This window comes from Bison bison, unplaced genomic scaffold (assembly GCF_000754665.1).
Source record: "Bison bison bison isolate TAMUID 2011002044 unplaced genomic scaffold, Bison_UMD1.0 scf7180017864508, whole genome shotgun sequence".
In the NCBI taxonomy this organism is placed as follows: Eukaryota; Metazoa; Chordata; class Mammalia; order Artiodactyla; family Bovidae; genus Bison; species Bison bison.
The window spans coordinates 10,370,809-10,385,586 of record NW_011495064.1 but is presented as its reverse complement, the minus strand read 5'-3'; the positions used below and the strand labels follow the sequence as shown (position 1 = coordinate 10,385,586).

The 14,778-nt window shown below is 41.4% G+C and overlaps 1 protein-coding gene across 1 annotated transcript in view; it reads right to left on the bottom strand.

Moving 5' to 3' along the window:
• Positions 1–2,466: 2,466 nt before the first annotated feature.
• Positions 2,467–14,778, bottom strand: part of TACR1 (tachykinin receptor 1) — a 177,026-nt gene continuing 164,714 nt past the window's right edge. The window contains exons 5-6 of the mRNA XM_010829693.1: positions 4,496–4,692; positions 2,467–2,758 (exon numbers count right to left, since the gene is read on the bottom strand). Coding sequence (XP_010827995.1) covers positions 2,467–2,758; positions 4,496–4,692 — 489 coding nt within the window. The remainder of the gene's footprint in view (positions 2,759–4,495; positions 4,693–14,778) is intronic.

The following is a 14,778-nucleotide window of genomic DNA, read 5'->3' as shown; positions in this document are numbered from 1 at the left end:
AGGAAAACCACTTAGGAGATAAACGCAGGGTGACACATTTCTATAAGAGTGAGACCCATGCACAGTACAAATCATGGTGTTCCTCACAGGGGAGAAGACAGCACTTTTATCAGGTAAGTGGGTGTTGGAGGGTGGGTCAGGGGAAGGCTTGATGGGCTCTCTCTCTCAGAGGAAACGTTCTGCCATATTTGACACTGCCCCCTCCTACAATGTGCAGCGATGATGCTGTCCAACCACATCCCTTCAGTTCCTCTAGATTGGCTGATGCTCTCTTTGGAATTATCTCAAAGAATGTCCATTGCAAAAGGCTATCTTAAGGGCTTTGACTTTGACCCCATTATATATGTTGAGTGTGGGTCTTTAGAATCCTGTGGAGAATCTGCTTCTCAACTGCCTCCATGCCTGCTGGGCAGCCTAGACCAACTAAGACTGGTGAGTTAGCAATGGCCTGTCTGATAGGCTTTCTCAAGAAGAGAGGAAGCTGTGTGTCCCCAGCTCAGGGCCAAGTCCAGATTAAGTGTTCAACAGTCCTTGTTAAATTCAACTCTAACCTCTTCCATAGAGAGAAAGTCCCCCTACTCCTTAGCATTTTCTTCTTGGGTACTTCTCATAATCATGCCAGTTCTTTACATCCCTCTGACGTGAATAATCCATACATGGCCTGATTCTTTATTAGAAGTATGACTAAAATGTTTTGGGCACTGACTTTTGTTGCCCCTAAATTAAGTATTCCATCCACATGTTTACACTGAGCTGGTTTCCTTAGTTTAATCCTCCTTGTTCTGCTTTGGCGAATGTGGCTGTCAGGTCCTTCTGGCTTCTACTATTGCTATACAGCTTCTTCCTGGCCTGCCAATGCCCTAGCAGGGCTAGGGCCAGCACAGCTGGTAAGGGCTGTAAACCTGATGTGCACGACTGTTCTCCTTCAACACGATGGACGCAGGACTTGTGCATGCATTCTTCAAACCATGAGGAAGGCATTTATATGGTTACATGTTGTCTCTGCTTTCAGCCACATCTGGTCAAAGCACAGATCTGGAGACAGAAAGAAATTGCATGCTCACCTGCTGTGACCCCAAAACTGTGTTAGGACATGAAGTTCTCCTGATTCATGACTCTTTGTTGACCGACTCTTCTTCTTTAGGGTTTATTGATCATTCTACCTCTTGTAGGCAGGAGGTCAGCAAAGCCAGTGGCAGGAAGGGGAGATTCAGAGCCTAAAGAGAGATGTAAGGTGGCCTCTTCCCTCAAATGTGGTTGCAGGGCACAGCCTCCTCAGTCATTGAGCATCTGAGCACATGCCTAATGCTAGTATAAAGAAAAATCTGCATGAGTGCCCCTGCCTTAAGATAACCAAAAGGCCAGAGCAGGGAGCCCACGTGTTTGTCTTTCCCAGTGGTATTCTCTAGCTGTGAGACCTAGCCTGCTAAGGCCTGATAGAGAGATGCAAGTCTTGACACAAAGTCCTCTGCTCTGTCAAAGGCAAAAATCTTTCAGGAGAAGGAAAGTACTCACAGTTCCAGGACAAATCAGAGAATGTCATATGTGGATATTAATACATGGTCTTAGCAGTTGCTACATCTCAAAGAGCTGGGCATTAAGTCACTAGACTTACTGCTCCTATTATTCCGTTTTGGGTTAAACAAACAAAAAACACATACAATCATTGAACCGATGAATGTTAAAATTTGGAGGGACACCTAGATGATGTCATTCAGCCTCTTAGTTTTACAAATAAGGAAAGAGGATCAGATTAAGTGTTGCACAGTTCTCCTGAGTCTTGATTCATAACAGACATTAACTAGTATCAGTGGACATATTCTATTTGCATTGGTGGCTCAGGAGAGTCAATGGGGACATAATACAGATGAATCTGAAACTGTCAATCCCATGATACATTGATTTACTGAGATGCCAAAAGGGGCTTCAGAAGTATACCTTATTTTCATTGGTGCTTAGAAGAGAAGGTTAAATCTTTCATTCAGATTTTAGCTGATTTCTCCTTTTGTTTACATTATCAAGCAGAGGCTGATGCAGTGTGAGCCACCAGCTAAAGGAAAATAATCTAAGCAAGACTGAGAACACCTTTATTGAAGTAAGACAGGGTCTTACTTCAGATCAGTTTGATTTGTTTCTGCACTGCAGGAATCACCCTGAAATGAGCACATGCAATTGAAATTAATTCTAGAATCTTGGAATGGATTGTAGAGAAAATCAAGTTTAACCTTCTCATTGTACAGGCTCAGAGAAGTCAATGATTTTTTGGGGTCACGCAGCGTGTGTGTGACAAAGATATAGAAGAATGTAGGTTTTTATCTCCAGAATGGAATGTTTTACTCAAACTATTCTCAGACTTTCACAAGCCCCAAGGGTGTTTCTTATGGATTTTATACCGAAGATTTATCCATGCATGAAGTGAAGCAAGACAAAGATAGAGGTGGCCGTGCCTGCTGAAAGCCCCGGGGTCTAGGAGAGCATGTTGGAGTAGAAGCTGAAGCTCTCCATTGTGGTCTTAGAGTCGCTGTGAGAGGGGTCATTGGAGATCTGGTGCAGGGACGAGGGCATGGCCTTGGGGCCTTCCTCCAGGTCTTCGTCATGGGCCCCCACCACTGTGGAGACAGTGGTCTCCAGGCGGCTGACTTTATAGATGCTGCCTTGGGTCTGGAGGTACCTAGTGGATTTCATTTCGAACCCTTCATGGTCACCAGTACTGATGAAAGGGCAGCACCGAAAGGCATGCTTGAAGCCCAGACGGAACCTGGAAAGAGAGTGGATGGACAAGTAACGCTTGCATATGGCCTGCTATCAGGGGTGTTCCCACCATTGCAGAAGCTGTTTAATATGAGGGTATACCCAAATGAGACTCTGTCTTCTTATTTTTTTTAATTAATTGATAACTGGAGATGCTAAGGGCAAAAGATTCAAAGGTCAGTCATCAAGGTCAACTCCAGGATTAGAACCCAAGTTCATGTGAAACGCAAGTCTGTACTGAGGGTGGCAGTTGAAATATGCTGCCTCCACCGGCTCTGGGTCAGCTCGGCATCAGTAAAAACATTCACCGAGCGTTCATCACATGCACAATACAGTGTCAAGACCCAGTCCTTTCCCTCAAGTAGCCCACTGACTTTCTACCAATCGTGTCCCTTCAGTGTGCCTCAGTTTCCCTGTGTTTTGAGCAGGAAGAATCAGCTTTTACTTAAAAGATGTGCTGAGAGATTTAACCTAGAAATGTTTAGGCAGGTTGTGAGGCTCTTAGAAGAAAGATACATCTGTGAGTTAAACAAAGACCATTTGGACAAGTCCCAGGGAATATCTGTCTTCAAAGTCCCCTGGGTGTCTCATTCATGGGAGGCTCCTTATCGGCTGATAACTGTTGGCTATAAATGTAACAAATCTTTTATCCCTCCCCCTTCTTCTCCTGTCTCCCTTCTGTGGTGCTGCTCCAGATAACTGAACTGCCAACCACAGCTTCCCACAGCTCTCCCTTTTGGAGACTCTGCACTCTGTGGTGGATTCCTTATTGCTGATCACCATTCCTGAGGGTTCTTTCTTTTCTTACTTGTCTGAAGTTGGCTTCCACTTCAGGGGAGGCTCTCCTGGCCCCTGTGGCCGAACAAAGGCAGAATCAGGCCTTTGAGGCTCTGACTTCTTTTTGCTTACCCTGTCCTGCTAGAAGTGCTGGAAGAAACTGGACAAAGCTACCTAAAAAAATTTTTTTAAGATTTTTTTTTTGATGTGGACAATTTTTAAAGTCTATTGAATTTGTTACAATATTGATTTTGTTTTGGTTTTCCGACTGCAAGGCATGTAGGATCTTAGCTCCCCGACCTGGAATTGAACCCGCCCCACCCCTGCTGCATTGGAAAGTGAGGTCTTAACCACTGGACTGCCAGGGAAGTCCCTGCCCAGATGGGCTGGGAAGAGGAAAATGAGAGATCAGAGAAGGGAAAAAAATGCCATGTGGTAGATAACATTCAAATGGCATCAATCTCTCTCTCTCTTGTTCTCTCTCACTTTCTGACTCATTCATTCTCTGACTCTTTCTCTCTCTGATTCTTTGTCTCTTTCTGCATGCACAACTCTCTGTGAATGGAATCCTTAGAGCAGATTGAACAAATTTGTGAACTTGATCCAGCTGGCAACCTGATTTATGTATATTAATCACAGAGAGTTTTTATCTGCCCTGCACCCGACCCTCCAATGCTGGGTAACTAGTGCTTAAAAGTCTGAAGATTTCAAATATGGGTATGTGTTTCTGGCTCCCCTTGGAAAGGAAAAAAAAATCTTCTCGTGGCTCCTATTCCTGCATGCTGACAAGACCACTTGTCTTTGTAGTCCCCAAGCAGCCAACCTAATTGAGCAGAGCCAGCTGTGAGAGAGGAGTGAGTGATGCAGACTATAGAAAACTAATCATCACATGGTTCAGTCAGCAGGGATTCAACAGAGGGATTAGTAGGGTCTTGTCCTGGAGAGAGTATGGGGGATGAGGTCTTACCTGTCGTTGAGACAGCAGTAGATGATGGGGTTGTACATGGTAGAGCTCATGGCCAGCCACATGATGGCCAGGTAAACCTGCTGAATAAACTTCTCCAGGTAGAGATCAGGGTTGATGTAAGGCAAGAGGAAGAAGATGTGGAAGGGCAACCAGCAGATGGCAAAGGTGCATACAACAACGATCATCATCTTAACCACCTGGCAAGAGAGTGAGACAGGTAAGACTAGCAGCACATCTTCCCTTTATAATGGTTATTTTCTCTCTTATCCTGCCCACTTACTATGCACAGTGTGCTATGTGATATAAAGTAACTAATGATATAGTAACACCTTTCAAGGTGGAGGAAGGACCACTTATATTGGTACCAAAGGACTTTGGTTGTATCAGTGATTCCCAAGAGTGGCCCCAGGACCAGGAACATAAATATCACTTGAGAAGTTGTCAGGAATGCAAAAGTCCTTAGACTGCATTCCAGTCTATCTGAAACTTTGAATGTGGAACTCAAAATTCAGTGTTCGAGAAGCCCTTCTGATTATTCTCATGTGCATTCATGTTTAAGAATATCATATCATACTTCTGGGAAATGGCTGGAGAAGCCAAGGGAGACCAGGTTAATGAGCAAAGGGTGTTCAGGAGAAAAAGATCCCGGAATGGGGAGAAAGCAGCAGAAGGAAAAGGGCCATGAGTCAGAGTAGGCTGCTAGACTTGAAGACTCTGGGGGAAGGAAAGAGAATGGGTAGGATTTGGATAGCTGCAGGAAGGGACTGTCAGATGTTTAAAGGGAATATTCATAAAATGGCTTTATGAATATAGGGTGATATAATCCACTCCTTTTCATTCCCAAGACATCTTAAGAGAAAGAATGACCTAGAAGATGTGTGGCCGACATAGTAGAATAGGAAGGCAGTGAGTTCATGCCCTCACATGGGCACAGCAGAATTACAACTAGGTACAAAGCGACTACATATGGGAGAAGCTGAAGACTAGCAGGAAAGATTTTCTACAACTAAAGATATACAGAAGGAATCACAATGAGATGGGTAGGAGGAATAGAGATGCAATGTAGTGAAGATCCATACCCTGGGGAAGGTAAACCACAAACGGAAGGATAATCACAATTGCACAGTTCCCCCCGAGGAACAAGAGGCCTGAGCCCCACGCTGGGTTCCTGGTGGGTCCTGGACTGGGAAGACAATACCCAAGACTCTCTGACTTTGAAAGCCACCAGGGCTTATACACAGGAGTGCGAGAAGATCGTAGGAAACAGAGATTCTGTTCCTAAGAGAGCCTGAGTCAGACCTACCTGCTGACCTTGAAGAGTTTCTTGGAGAGGCAGGAGGCAATTGGGACCACCTCTGGGATGAAAATACTGGTGGCAGCCATTTTAGGGAGTTCATTCTACATTGAGGACATTGCTTTTGGCAAATGTCATTTTGGAGTTCTCCTTTTAGCCTATCAGATCTGGGAGCTTACCCACACACCAGTGGGCTGATGCCAGCCCCAGAGCCCTCATTGGCCCGTAGCCACATGCCCTAGAACCTATCCCTGTGCACTAGTGGCCAACAGTGACCACACAAGGCAGGTCTGGCAGTGAACTGGGCTGGGAGCCTCACCTACAGGCATGCCCACAGTAGTCAGATCCACCGCAGCGGAAGGGCACACAGAGCACACACAGGGGGCACCCTTAGAGCATAGAGCTGACCAGACAGGAGTGTGCTGCTGGGTCCCGCCGGACAGCTCCAACATAAAGCCACTTCTCCAAGGTTAGAACATGTAATCAGTTTACCTGATATATAGAAATAGGCACAGAGAAATAAACACGCAACATTTAAGCTGGCTTAAAACTCGACATTCAAAAAATGAAGATCATGGCATCTGGTCCCATCACTTCATGGCAAAGAGATGGGGAAACAGTGGAAACAGTGGCGGACTTTATTTTTTTGGGGGGGGCCCCAAAATCACTGCAGATGGTGACTGCAGCCATGAAATTAAAAGATGCTTACTCCTTGGAAGGGAAGTTATGACCAACCTAGATGGCATATTCAAAAACAGACATTACTTTGCCAACAAAGGTCCATCTAGTCAAGGCTATGGTTTTTCCAGTAGTTATGTATGGGTGTGAGAGTTGGACTATAAGGGAAGCTGAGTGCCGAAGAATTGATGCTTTTGAACTGTGGTGTTGGAGAAGACTCTTGAGAGTCTCTTGGACTGCTAGGAGATCAAACCAATCAATCCTAAAGGAATTGAATATTCATTGGAAGGACTGATGCTGAAGCTGAAACTCCAAGACTTTGGCCACCTGATGTGAAGAGCTGACTCATTTGAAAAGACCCTGCCTGATGTTGGGAAAGATTGAAGGCAGGAGGAGAAGGGGATGACAGAGAGTGAGATGGTTGGATGGCATCACTGACTCAATGGACATGAGTTTGGGTAAACTCCAGGAGTTGGTGATGGACAGGGAGGCCTGGCATGCTGCAGTCCATGGGGTCGCAAAGAGTCAGACGTGACTGAGCAACTAAACTGAACTGAACTGAACCGAAGGAATTCCATACCGTTCTCCATAGTGGCTGTACCAATTTACATTCAAAACAACATTGTAGGAGGGTTCCTTTCTCTCCACACTCTTTCCAGCATTTATTGTTTGTGGATTTTTTTTTTTGATGATAGCTGTTCTAGTTGGTGTGAAGTGATATCTCATTGTAGTTTTGATTTACAGGAGATCAGCCCTGGGATTTCTTTGGAGGGAATAATGCTGAAGCTGAAACTCCAGTACTTTGGCCACTTCATGTGAAGAGTTGACTCATTGGAAAAGACTCTGATGCTGGGAGGGATTGGGGGCAGGAGGAGAAGGCGACAACAGAGGATGAGATGGCTGGATGGCATCACTGACTCGATGGACGTGAGTCTGAGTGAACTCCCAGAGTTGGTGATGGACAGGGAGGCCTGGAGTGCTGTGATTCACCGGGTCGCAGAGAGTCGGACACGACTGAGCGACTGAACTGAACTGAACTGAATACTTAGCAATGTTGAACATCTTTTCATGTGTCTCTTGGCCATCTATATGTCTTGTTTGGAGAAATGTCTATTCAGGTCTTCTGCCCATTTTTTGATTGGGTTGCTAGTTTTGATGCTGTTAAGCATTATGAGTTGTTTGTAAATATTGAAGACTAATCCCTTGTTGGTCACATCACTGGCAAATATTTTCTCCTAATCTGTGGTTTGTCTTTTTGTTTTGCTTATTGTTTCCTTTGCTGTGCAGAAGCTTTTGAATTTAAGTTAGTCCCATTTGTTTATTTTTGTTTTTGTTTCCATTATTTTGGGAGATGGATTGAAAAAGATATTGCTGTGATTTATATCAGAGAGCGTTCTGCCTGTTTTCCTCTAGGAGTTTTATAGTGCCTAGTCTAACATTTAGGTCTTTTTTTGTGTGTGTGTGGTATTTTTTAAATTTATTTTTTAATTGGAGAATAATTGTTTTACAGAATTGTTGCTTTCTGCCAAATATCAGCATGAATCAGCCATAGTTATCCATATGTCCCCTCTCTCTTGAACCTCCCTCCTGTCTCTCTCCCCATCCCACCCCTCTAGGTTGTTACACAGCCCCTGTTTGAGTTCCCTGAGTCATTCAGCAAATTCCCATTGGCTATCTATTTTGCATATGTTAGCATATGTCGGAGAAGGCAATGGCACCCCACTCCAGTACTCTTGCTTGGAAAATCCCATGGACGGAGGAGCCTGTTAGGCTGCAGTCCATGGGGTCCCTAAGAGTTGGACACGACTGAGCAACTTCACTTTGACTTTTCACTTTCATGCATTGGAGAAGGAAATGGCAAGCCACTCCAGTGTTCTTGCCTGAAGAATCCCAGGGACGGGAGAGCCTGGTGGGCTGCCGTCTCTGGGGTCGCACAGAGTCGGACACGACTGAAGCGACTTAGCAGCAGCAGCAGCAGAATAAAGTTGCTTGAAGTCTGAGTGAGGTCCTGGAGCACATATGCATAGCGTATGTATTTCCGTGCTACTCTCTCCATACATCTCACTCTCCCCTTCCACGTGCCCCCTACACTGTGTCCATAAGTCTGTTCTCTATGTCTGTCTCTCCACTGCTGCCCTGCATATAAATTCATCAATACCATCTTTTTAGATTCCATATATATGTGTTAGTATACAATATTTATCTTTCTCTTTCTGACTTAGTTCCCTGTGTATAAATAGGATCTAGTTTCATCTACCTATTAGAACTGACTTAAATGAGTTCTTTTTTATGGCTGAGTAATATTCCATTGTATATGTATATGTATATGTATATACATATATATATATATATAAAGAAGTTGTGGTACAACTTTATAAAACTTCTTTATCCATTCATCTGTTGATGGACATCTAAGTTGCTTCCATGTTTTAGCTATTGTAAATAGTGCTGCAATGAGCATTGGGGTTCGTGTATCTTTTTTGGTTTTGGTTTCCTCAGGGGTATATGCCTAGGAGTGGGATTGCTGAGTCATAGGTTTTATGTTTTTTATGTTTTCTAGTTTTTTAAAGAAATCTCCATACTGTTTTCCATAGTGGCTGTATCAGTCTACAGTGCAAGAGGGTTCCCTTCTTTCCACACCTTCTCCAGCATTTATTGTTTGTAGACTTTTTGACGATGGCCATTCTGACTGGAGTGAGGTGATATCTCATTGTAGTTTTGATACGAAGTTCCCTAAGAATGTGTGATGTTGAGCATCTTTTCATGTGTTTGTTAGCCATTTGTATGTCTTCTTTGGAGAAATTTCTGTTTAGGTCTTTCCCCCTTGTTTTGATTGGGTTTTTTGTTTTTCTGGTATTGACTTGTATGAGCTGCTTGTATATTTTGGAGAATAATCCATTGTAAGTTGTTTCATTTGCTATTATTTTCTCCCACTCTGAGGGTTGCCTTTTCACCTTGTTTATAGTTTCCTTTGCTGTGCAAAAGCTTTTAAGCCTAATTAGGTCCCACTTTTTTCTTTTATTTCCATTACCCTAGGAGATGGGTCATAAAGGATCTTGCTTTGATTTATGTCAATGAGTGTTGTGCTATGTTTTGCCTATGAGTGTTCTGCCTATGTTTTCCTCTAAGAGTTTTATAGTTTCTGGTCTTACATTTAGGTCTTTAATCCATTTTGAGTTTATCTTTGTGTATGTTGTTAGGAAGTGTTCTAATTTCATTCTTTTACATGTAGCTATCCAGTTTTCACAGCACCACTTATTGAAGAGGTTATCTTTGCCCCATTGTATATTCTTGCCTCCTTTGTCAGAAATAAGGTACCCATAGGTGCATGGATTTATCTCGGGGCTCTCTGTCTTGTTCCTTTGGTCTATATTTCTGTTTTTGTGCCAGTACCATAGTGTCTTGAGGACTGTAGCTTTGTAGTATAATCTGAAGTTAGGAAAGTTGATTCCTCCAGCTCCATTCTTCTTTCTCAAGACTGCTTTGGCTATTTGGGCTCTTTTGTGTTTCCATACAGATTGCTTAATTATTTGTTGTAGTTCTGTGAAAAATACCCTTGGTAGTTTCATAGGAAATGTATTGAATATATTCGAATCTTTGTGTAGTGTCCTTTCTTATCTCTTGTAATATTCGTTATTTTAATGTCTATTTTGTCTTATATGATGGTTGTTACTCCAGCTTTCTTTTGATTTCCATTTGCAAGGAATATATTTTTCTATCCTCTCACTTTCAGGCTATATGTATCTTTAGGTCTGAAGTGGGTTGCTTGTAGACAGCATATATATGGGTCTCTTTTTTGTATCCATTCATCCAGCCTGTGTCATTTGGCTGGAACATTTAATTGATTTACATTTAAAGTAATTATTGATATATATGTTCCTATTGCCATTTTATTAATTGTTTGGGGTTTGTTTTTGTCACTGCAGATGGTGATCACAACCATGAAATTGAAAGACACTTGATCTTTGGAAGAAAAGCTATGACAAACCTAGACAGCATATTAAAAAGCAGAGACGTTACTTTGCCAACAGGTCCGTAAAGTCAAAGCTATGACTTTTTCAGTAGTCATGTACGGATGTGAGAGTTGGACCATAAAGAAGGCTGAGTGCTGAAGAATGGATGCTTTTAACTGTGGTGTTGGAGAAGACTCTTGAGAGTCCCTTGGACTGCAAGGAGATCAAATCAATCAATCCTAAAGGAGATCAATCTTGGATATTCATTGGAAGGACTGATGCTAAAGCTGAAACTGCAATACGTTGGCCACCTGATGTGAAGAGACAACTCATTGGAAAAGACCCTGATGCTGGGAAGAATTGAAGGCAGAAGGAGAAGGAGACAACAGAGAGTGAGATGGTTGGATGGCATCACTGACTCAGTGGACACAACTTTCAGCAAGCTCTGGGAAATGATGAAGGACAGGGAAGCCTGGTGTGCTGCAGTCCATGGGATTACAGAGTTGGACATGGCTGAGCAACTGAACAACAAATTGCCATTTTCTTAATTGCTTTCGGTTTGTTTTTGTAGATCTTTTTCTTCTCTTGTATTTCCTGACTATATAAGTCCCTTTAACATTTGTTGTAAAGCTGATTTGGTGGTAGTAAATTCTCTTAACTTTTGCTTGTCTGTAAACCTTTTGATTTCTCTATCAATTTTGAATGAGATCCTTGCTTAGAGTAATTTTGGTTGTAGATTTTTCACTTTCAGTATTTAAAATATATCCTGTCATTCCCTTCTGGCCTACAGAGTTTCTTCTGAAAGATTAACTGTTAAATGTATGGAGTTTCCTTTGTATGTTACTTGTTGCTTTTCCCTTGCTGCTTTTAATATTCTTTCTTTGTCTTTAATCTTTGTTAGATTGATTAGTATATGTCTTTGGCATGTTTCTCTTTGGGTTTATCCTGTATGGGACTCTGTGCTTCTGGGACTTGATTGACTATTTCTTTTCCCATGCTGGGGAAATTTTCAATTCTAATCTGTTCAAAAATTTTCTCATACTCTTTCTTTTCTCTTCTTTTTTTTTGAATATTGGTGCATTTAATATTGTCCCAGAGGTCCCTGAGACTATCCTTAGTTCTTTTCATTCTTTTTCCTTTATTCTGCTCTTTAGCAGTTATTTTACACCATTCATCTTATTTTACACATACATCTTCCAGCTCACTTATCCGTTCTTCTGTCTCAGATATTCTGCTATTGATTCCTTCTAGAGTATTGTTAATTCCAGTAATTGTGTTGTTTGTCTCCGTATGTTTATTCTTTATTTCTTCTATATCTTTGTTAATTGATTCTTGCATCCTCTACATTCTATTTTCGAAGTTTTGGATCATCTTTTCTATCATTATTCTGAATTATTTTCTGATAGTTTGCCTATTTCCTCTTCATTTATTTGGACTTGTGTGTTTCTAGGTTGTTCCTTCATTTGTGCAGTATTTCTCTGCCTTTTTTTTTTTCTTTTTTTTTAAATTTGCTGTGTTTGAGGTCTCCTTTTCCCAGGCTTTGAGGTTGAATTCTTCCTTCCTTTGGTTTCTGCCCTTGTAAAGTTGGTCCAGGGGTTTGTGTAAGCTTCATGTAGGGTGTGACTTGTGCTTGCATTTGTTTGGAAGGGGGTGAGTTTTTTTATCCTTCTGATGGGCAGGGCTGAGTGAGGTGGTAATTCTGTCTGCTGATGATTGGGTTTGTATTTTTGTCTTGTTTGTTGTTTGGATGAGGCATCTTGCCCAGGGTGCTACTGGCAGTTGGGTGATGCTGGGTCCTGTATACAAGTGGTTGCTTTTGTGGTAGTTCTCACTATCTGATACTCCCTAGGGTTAGGAGTTCACTGATAGTCTAGTGTCTTGGAGTCAGTGCTCCCACTCCAAAGGCTCAGGGTTTGGAGATTCTCCAGGGAATAGAGATTCCAGAGGTGGTTTGGTATGGTATTAAATGGGATTAAAATGAATATACAGAAATGAGAAACAAAAGATGCACCCCAGACCAATAACAATTACAAAATAAGGCAAATAATAACTAAAATAATAGAATATACACACATACGTATACACTCATAAACAAATCCAAAACAATAATAAAAAAAATGTACAATAGATAGACCCACTGAACAAAGGAAACCAGAAATGATATCCACCAGTTAAGAACAAAGCTCACTAAAGCATGAACTGGAAAACAGACTAAAACAAGGTGCCAACTGGGAAAAAACAACGAAGACAGAACAAACCAACCATATGGTGAAAAAAAGAAAGAAAAGAACAACAGAATAGAGTGTAAAGTTAAATAGAGGTAGATAAAGAACACACAGATTTGTTGCATTTCTATATACTACTAATGAACTATCAGAGGAGAAATTAAGAAAAGAATCCCATTTACAATTGCATCAAAAAGACTTAAATATTTAAGGATAAACTGAACCAAGGATCTAGAAGAATTGTACATGGAAAACTATAAAACACTGATGAAATAAGTTGAAGAAGACACAAACAAAAATCAATATAGACCAATATATAGCATACTTACAGATTGGAAGAATTAATATTGTTAAAATGACCATACTACTCAAGGCAACATACAGACTCAATGTAACTTATCAAAATATCAAAGACAATCTCACAGAACTAGAACTAATAATTCTAAAATTTATATGGGCACACAAAAGACTCCAAATAGACATAACAATCTTAAGAAAGAAGAACAAAGCTAAGGGTATTATGCTCCTAATTTCAAAAAGCTATGCTAAAATCTACAGTGATCAAAACAGTATGGTACTGGCACAAAGCAGACACAGAGCTCAGTAGAATAGAATAGAGATCCCAGAAACAAACCCACACTCATATGGTCAATTAATCTATGACAACAGAGGCGAGAATCTACAACTGGGAAAAGAAAGCCTCTTCAACAAAATATGTTGGGAAAGTTGACTGCTGCATACAAAATAATCAAACTGGATCACATTGTCACATAATGATTGGACATAAAATCAAAGTGGATGGAATAAATAAATTCAAAGTAGACGAAAAACTTAAATGAAAAAGACCCAAAACCATAAAACGTCTAGAAGAAACCATAAGTACCACCCTTTTTGACACTGGTCTTAGCTGGTTTTTTATTTGTCTCCTCAGGCAAGGGAAACAAAAGCAAAAATAAGCAAGTGGGACTACATCAAAGTGAAAAGCTTTTGCACAGTGAGGGAAACCACAAACAAAGCAAAAAGGCAGCCTACTGAATTGAAGAAGATATTTGCAAACAATATATCTGTTAGGAGATTAATATCCAAAATATGCAAAGAACTCATATAACTCAACATCAAGAAAACCGTACAACTGCATTAAAAAATAAGCAGGGACTTGTATAGATTTTTTTCCCCAAGAAGATATACAGGTGGCCAAATGGCACATGTAAAGATTCCCAACATCACTAATCAATAGGGAACTGCAAACCAAACCACAATGAGATATCACTCACATGTATCATAAGGCTATATCACAAAGACAACAACGAAGTGCTGGCGAGGAGAAGCTGTTAGTGGAAACAGAAGCTCGTGCAGCCGCGCTGGAAACCAGTATGAAGATTCCTTAACAAATTGAAAATAGGACACCATAGAATCCAGCGACTCCACTCCTGGGTATTTATCCAAAGGAAACAAAGACACTTTGAAAAGATTCATGCACCCTAATGTTTATAGCAACATTACAATGGCGAAGATATGAAAGCAACCTAAGTGTCCCCTGATAGAGGAATGGGTATAAAATACATACAGAAGTAATGCTCAAAATTCTCCAAGCCAGGCTTCAGCAATACATGAACTGTGAACTTCCAGATGTTCAAGCTGGTTTTAGAAAAGACAGAGGAACCAGAGTTCAAATTGCCAACATCCGCTGGATCATGGAAAAAGCAAGAGAGTTCCAGAAAAACATCTATTTCTGCTTTATTGACTATGCCAAAGCCTTTGACTTTGTGGATCACAATAAACTGTGGAAAATTCTGAAAGAGATGGGAATACCAGACCACCTGACCTGCCTCTTGAGAAACCTATATGCAGGTCAGGAAGCAACAGTTAGAATGGGACATGGAACAACAGACTGGTTCCAAATAGGAAAAGGAGTACGTCAAGGCTGTATATTGTCACCCTGCTTATTTAACTTCTATGCAGAGTACATCATGAGAAACGCTGGGCTGGAAGAAGCACAAGCTGGAATCAAGACTGCCGGGAGAAATATCAATAACCTCATATATGCATGTGACACCACCCTTATGGCAGAAAGTGAAGAGGAACGAAAAAGCCTCTTGATGAAAGTGAAAGTGGAGAGTGAAAAAGTTGGCT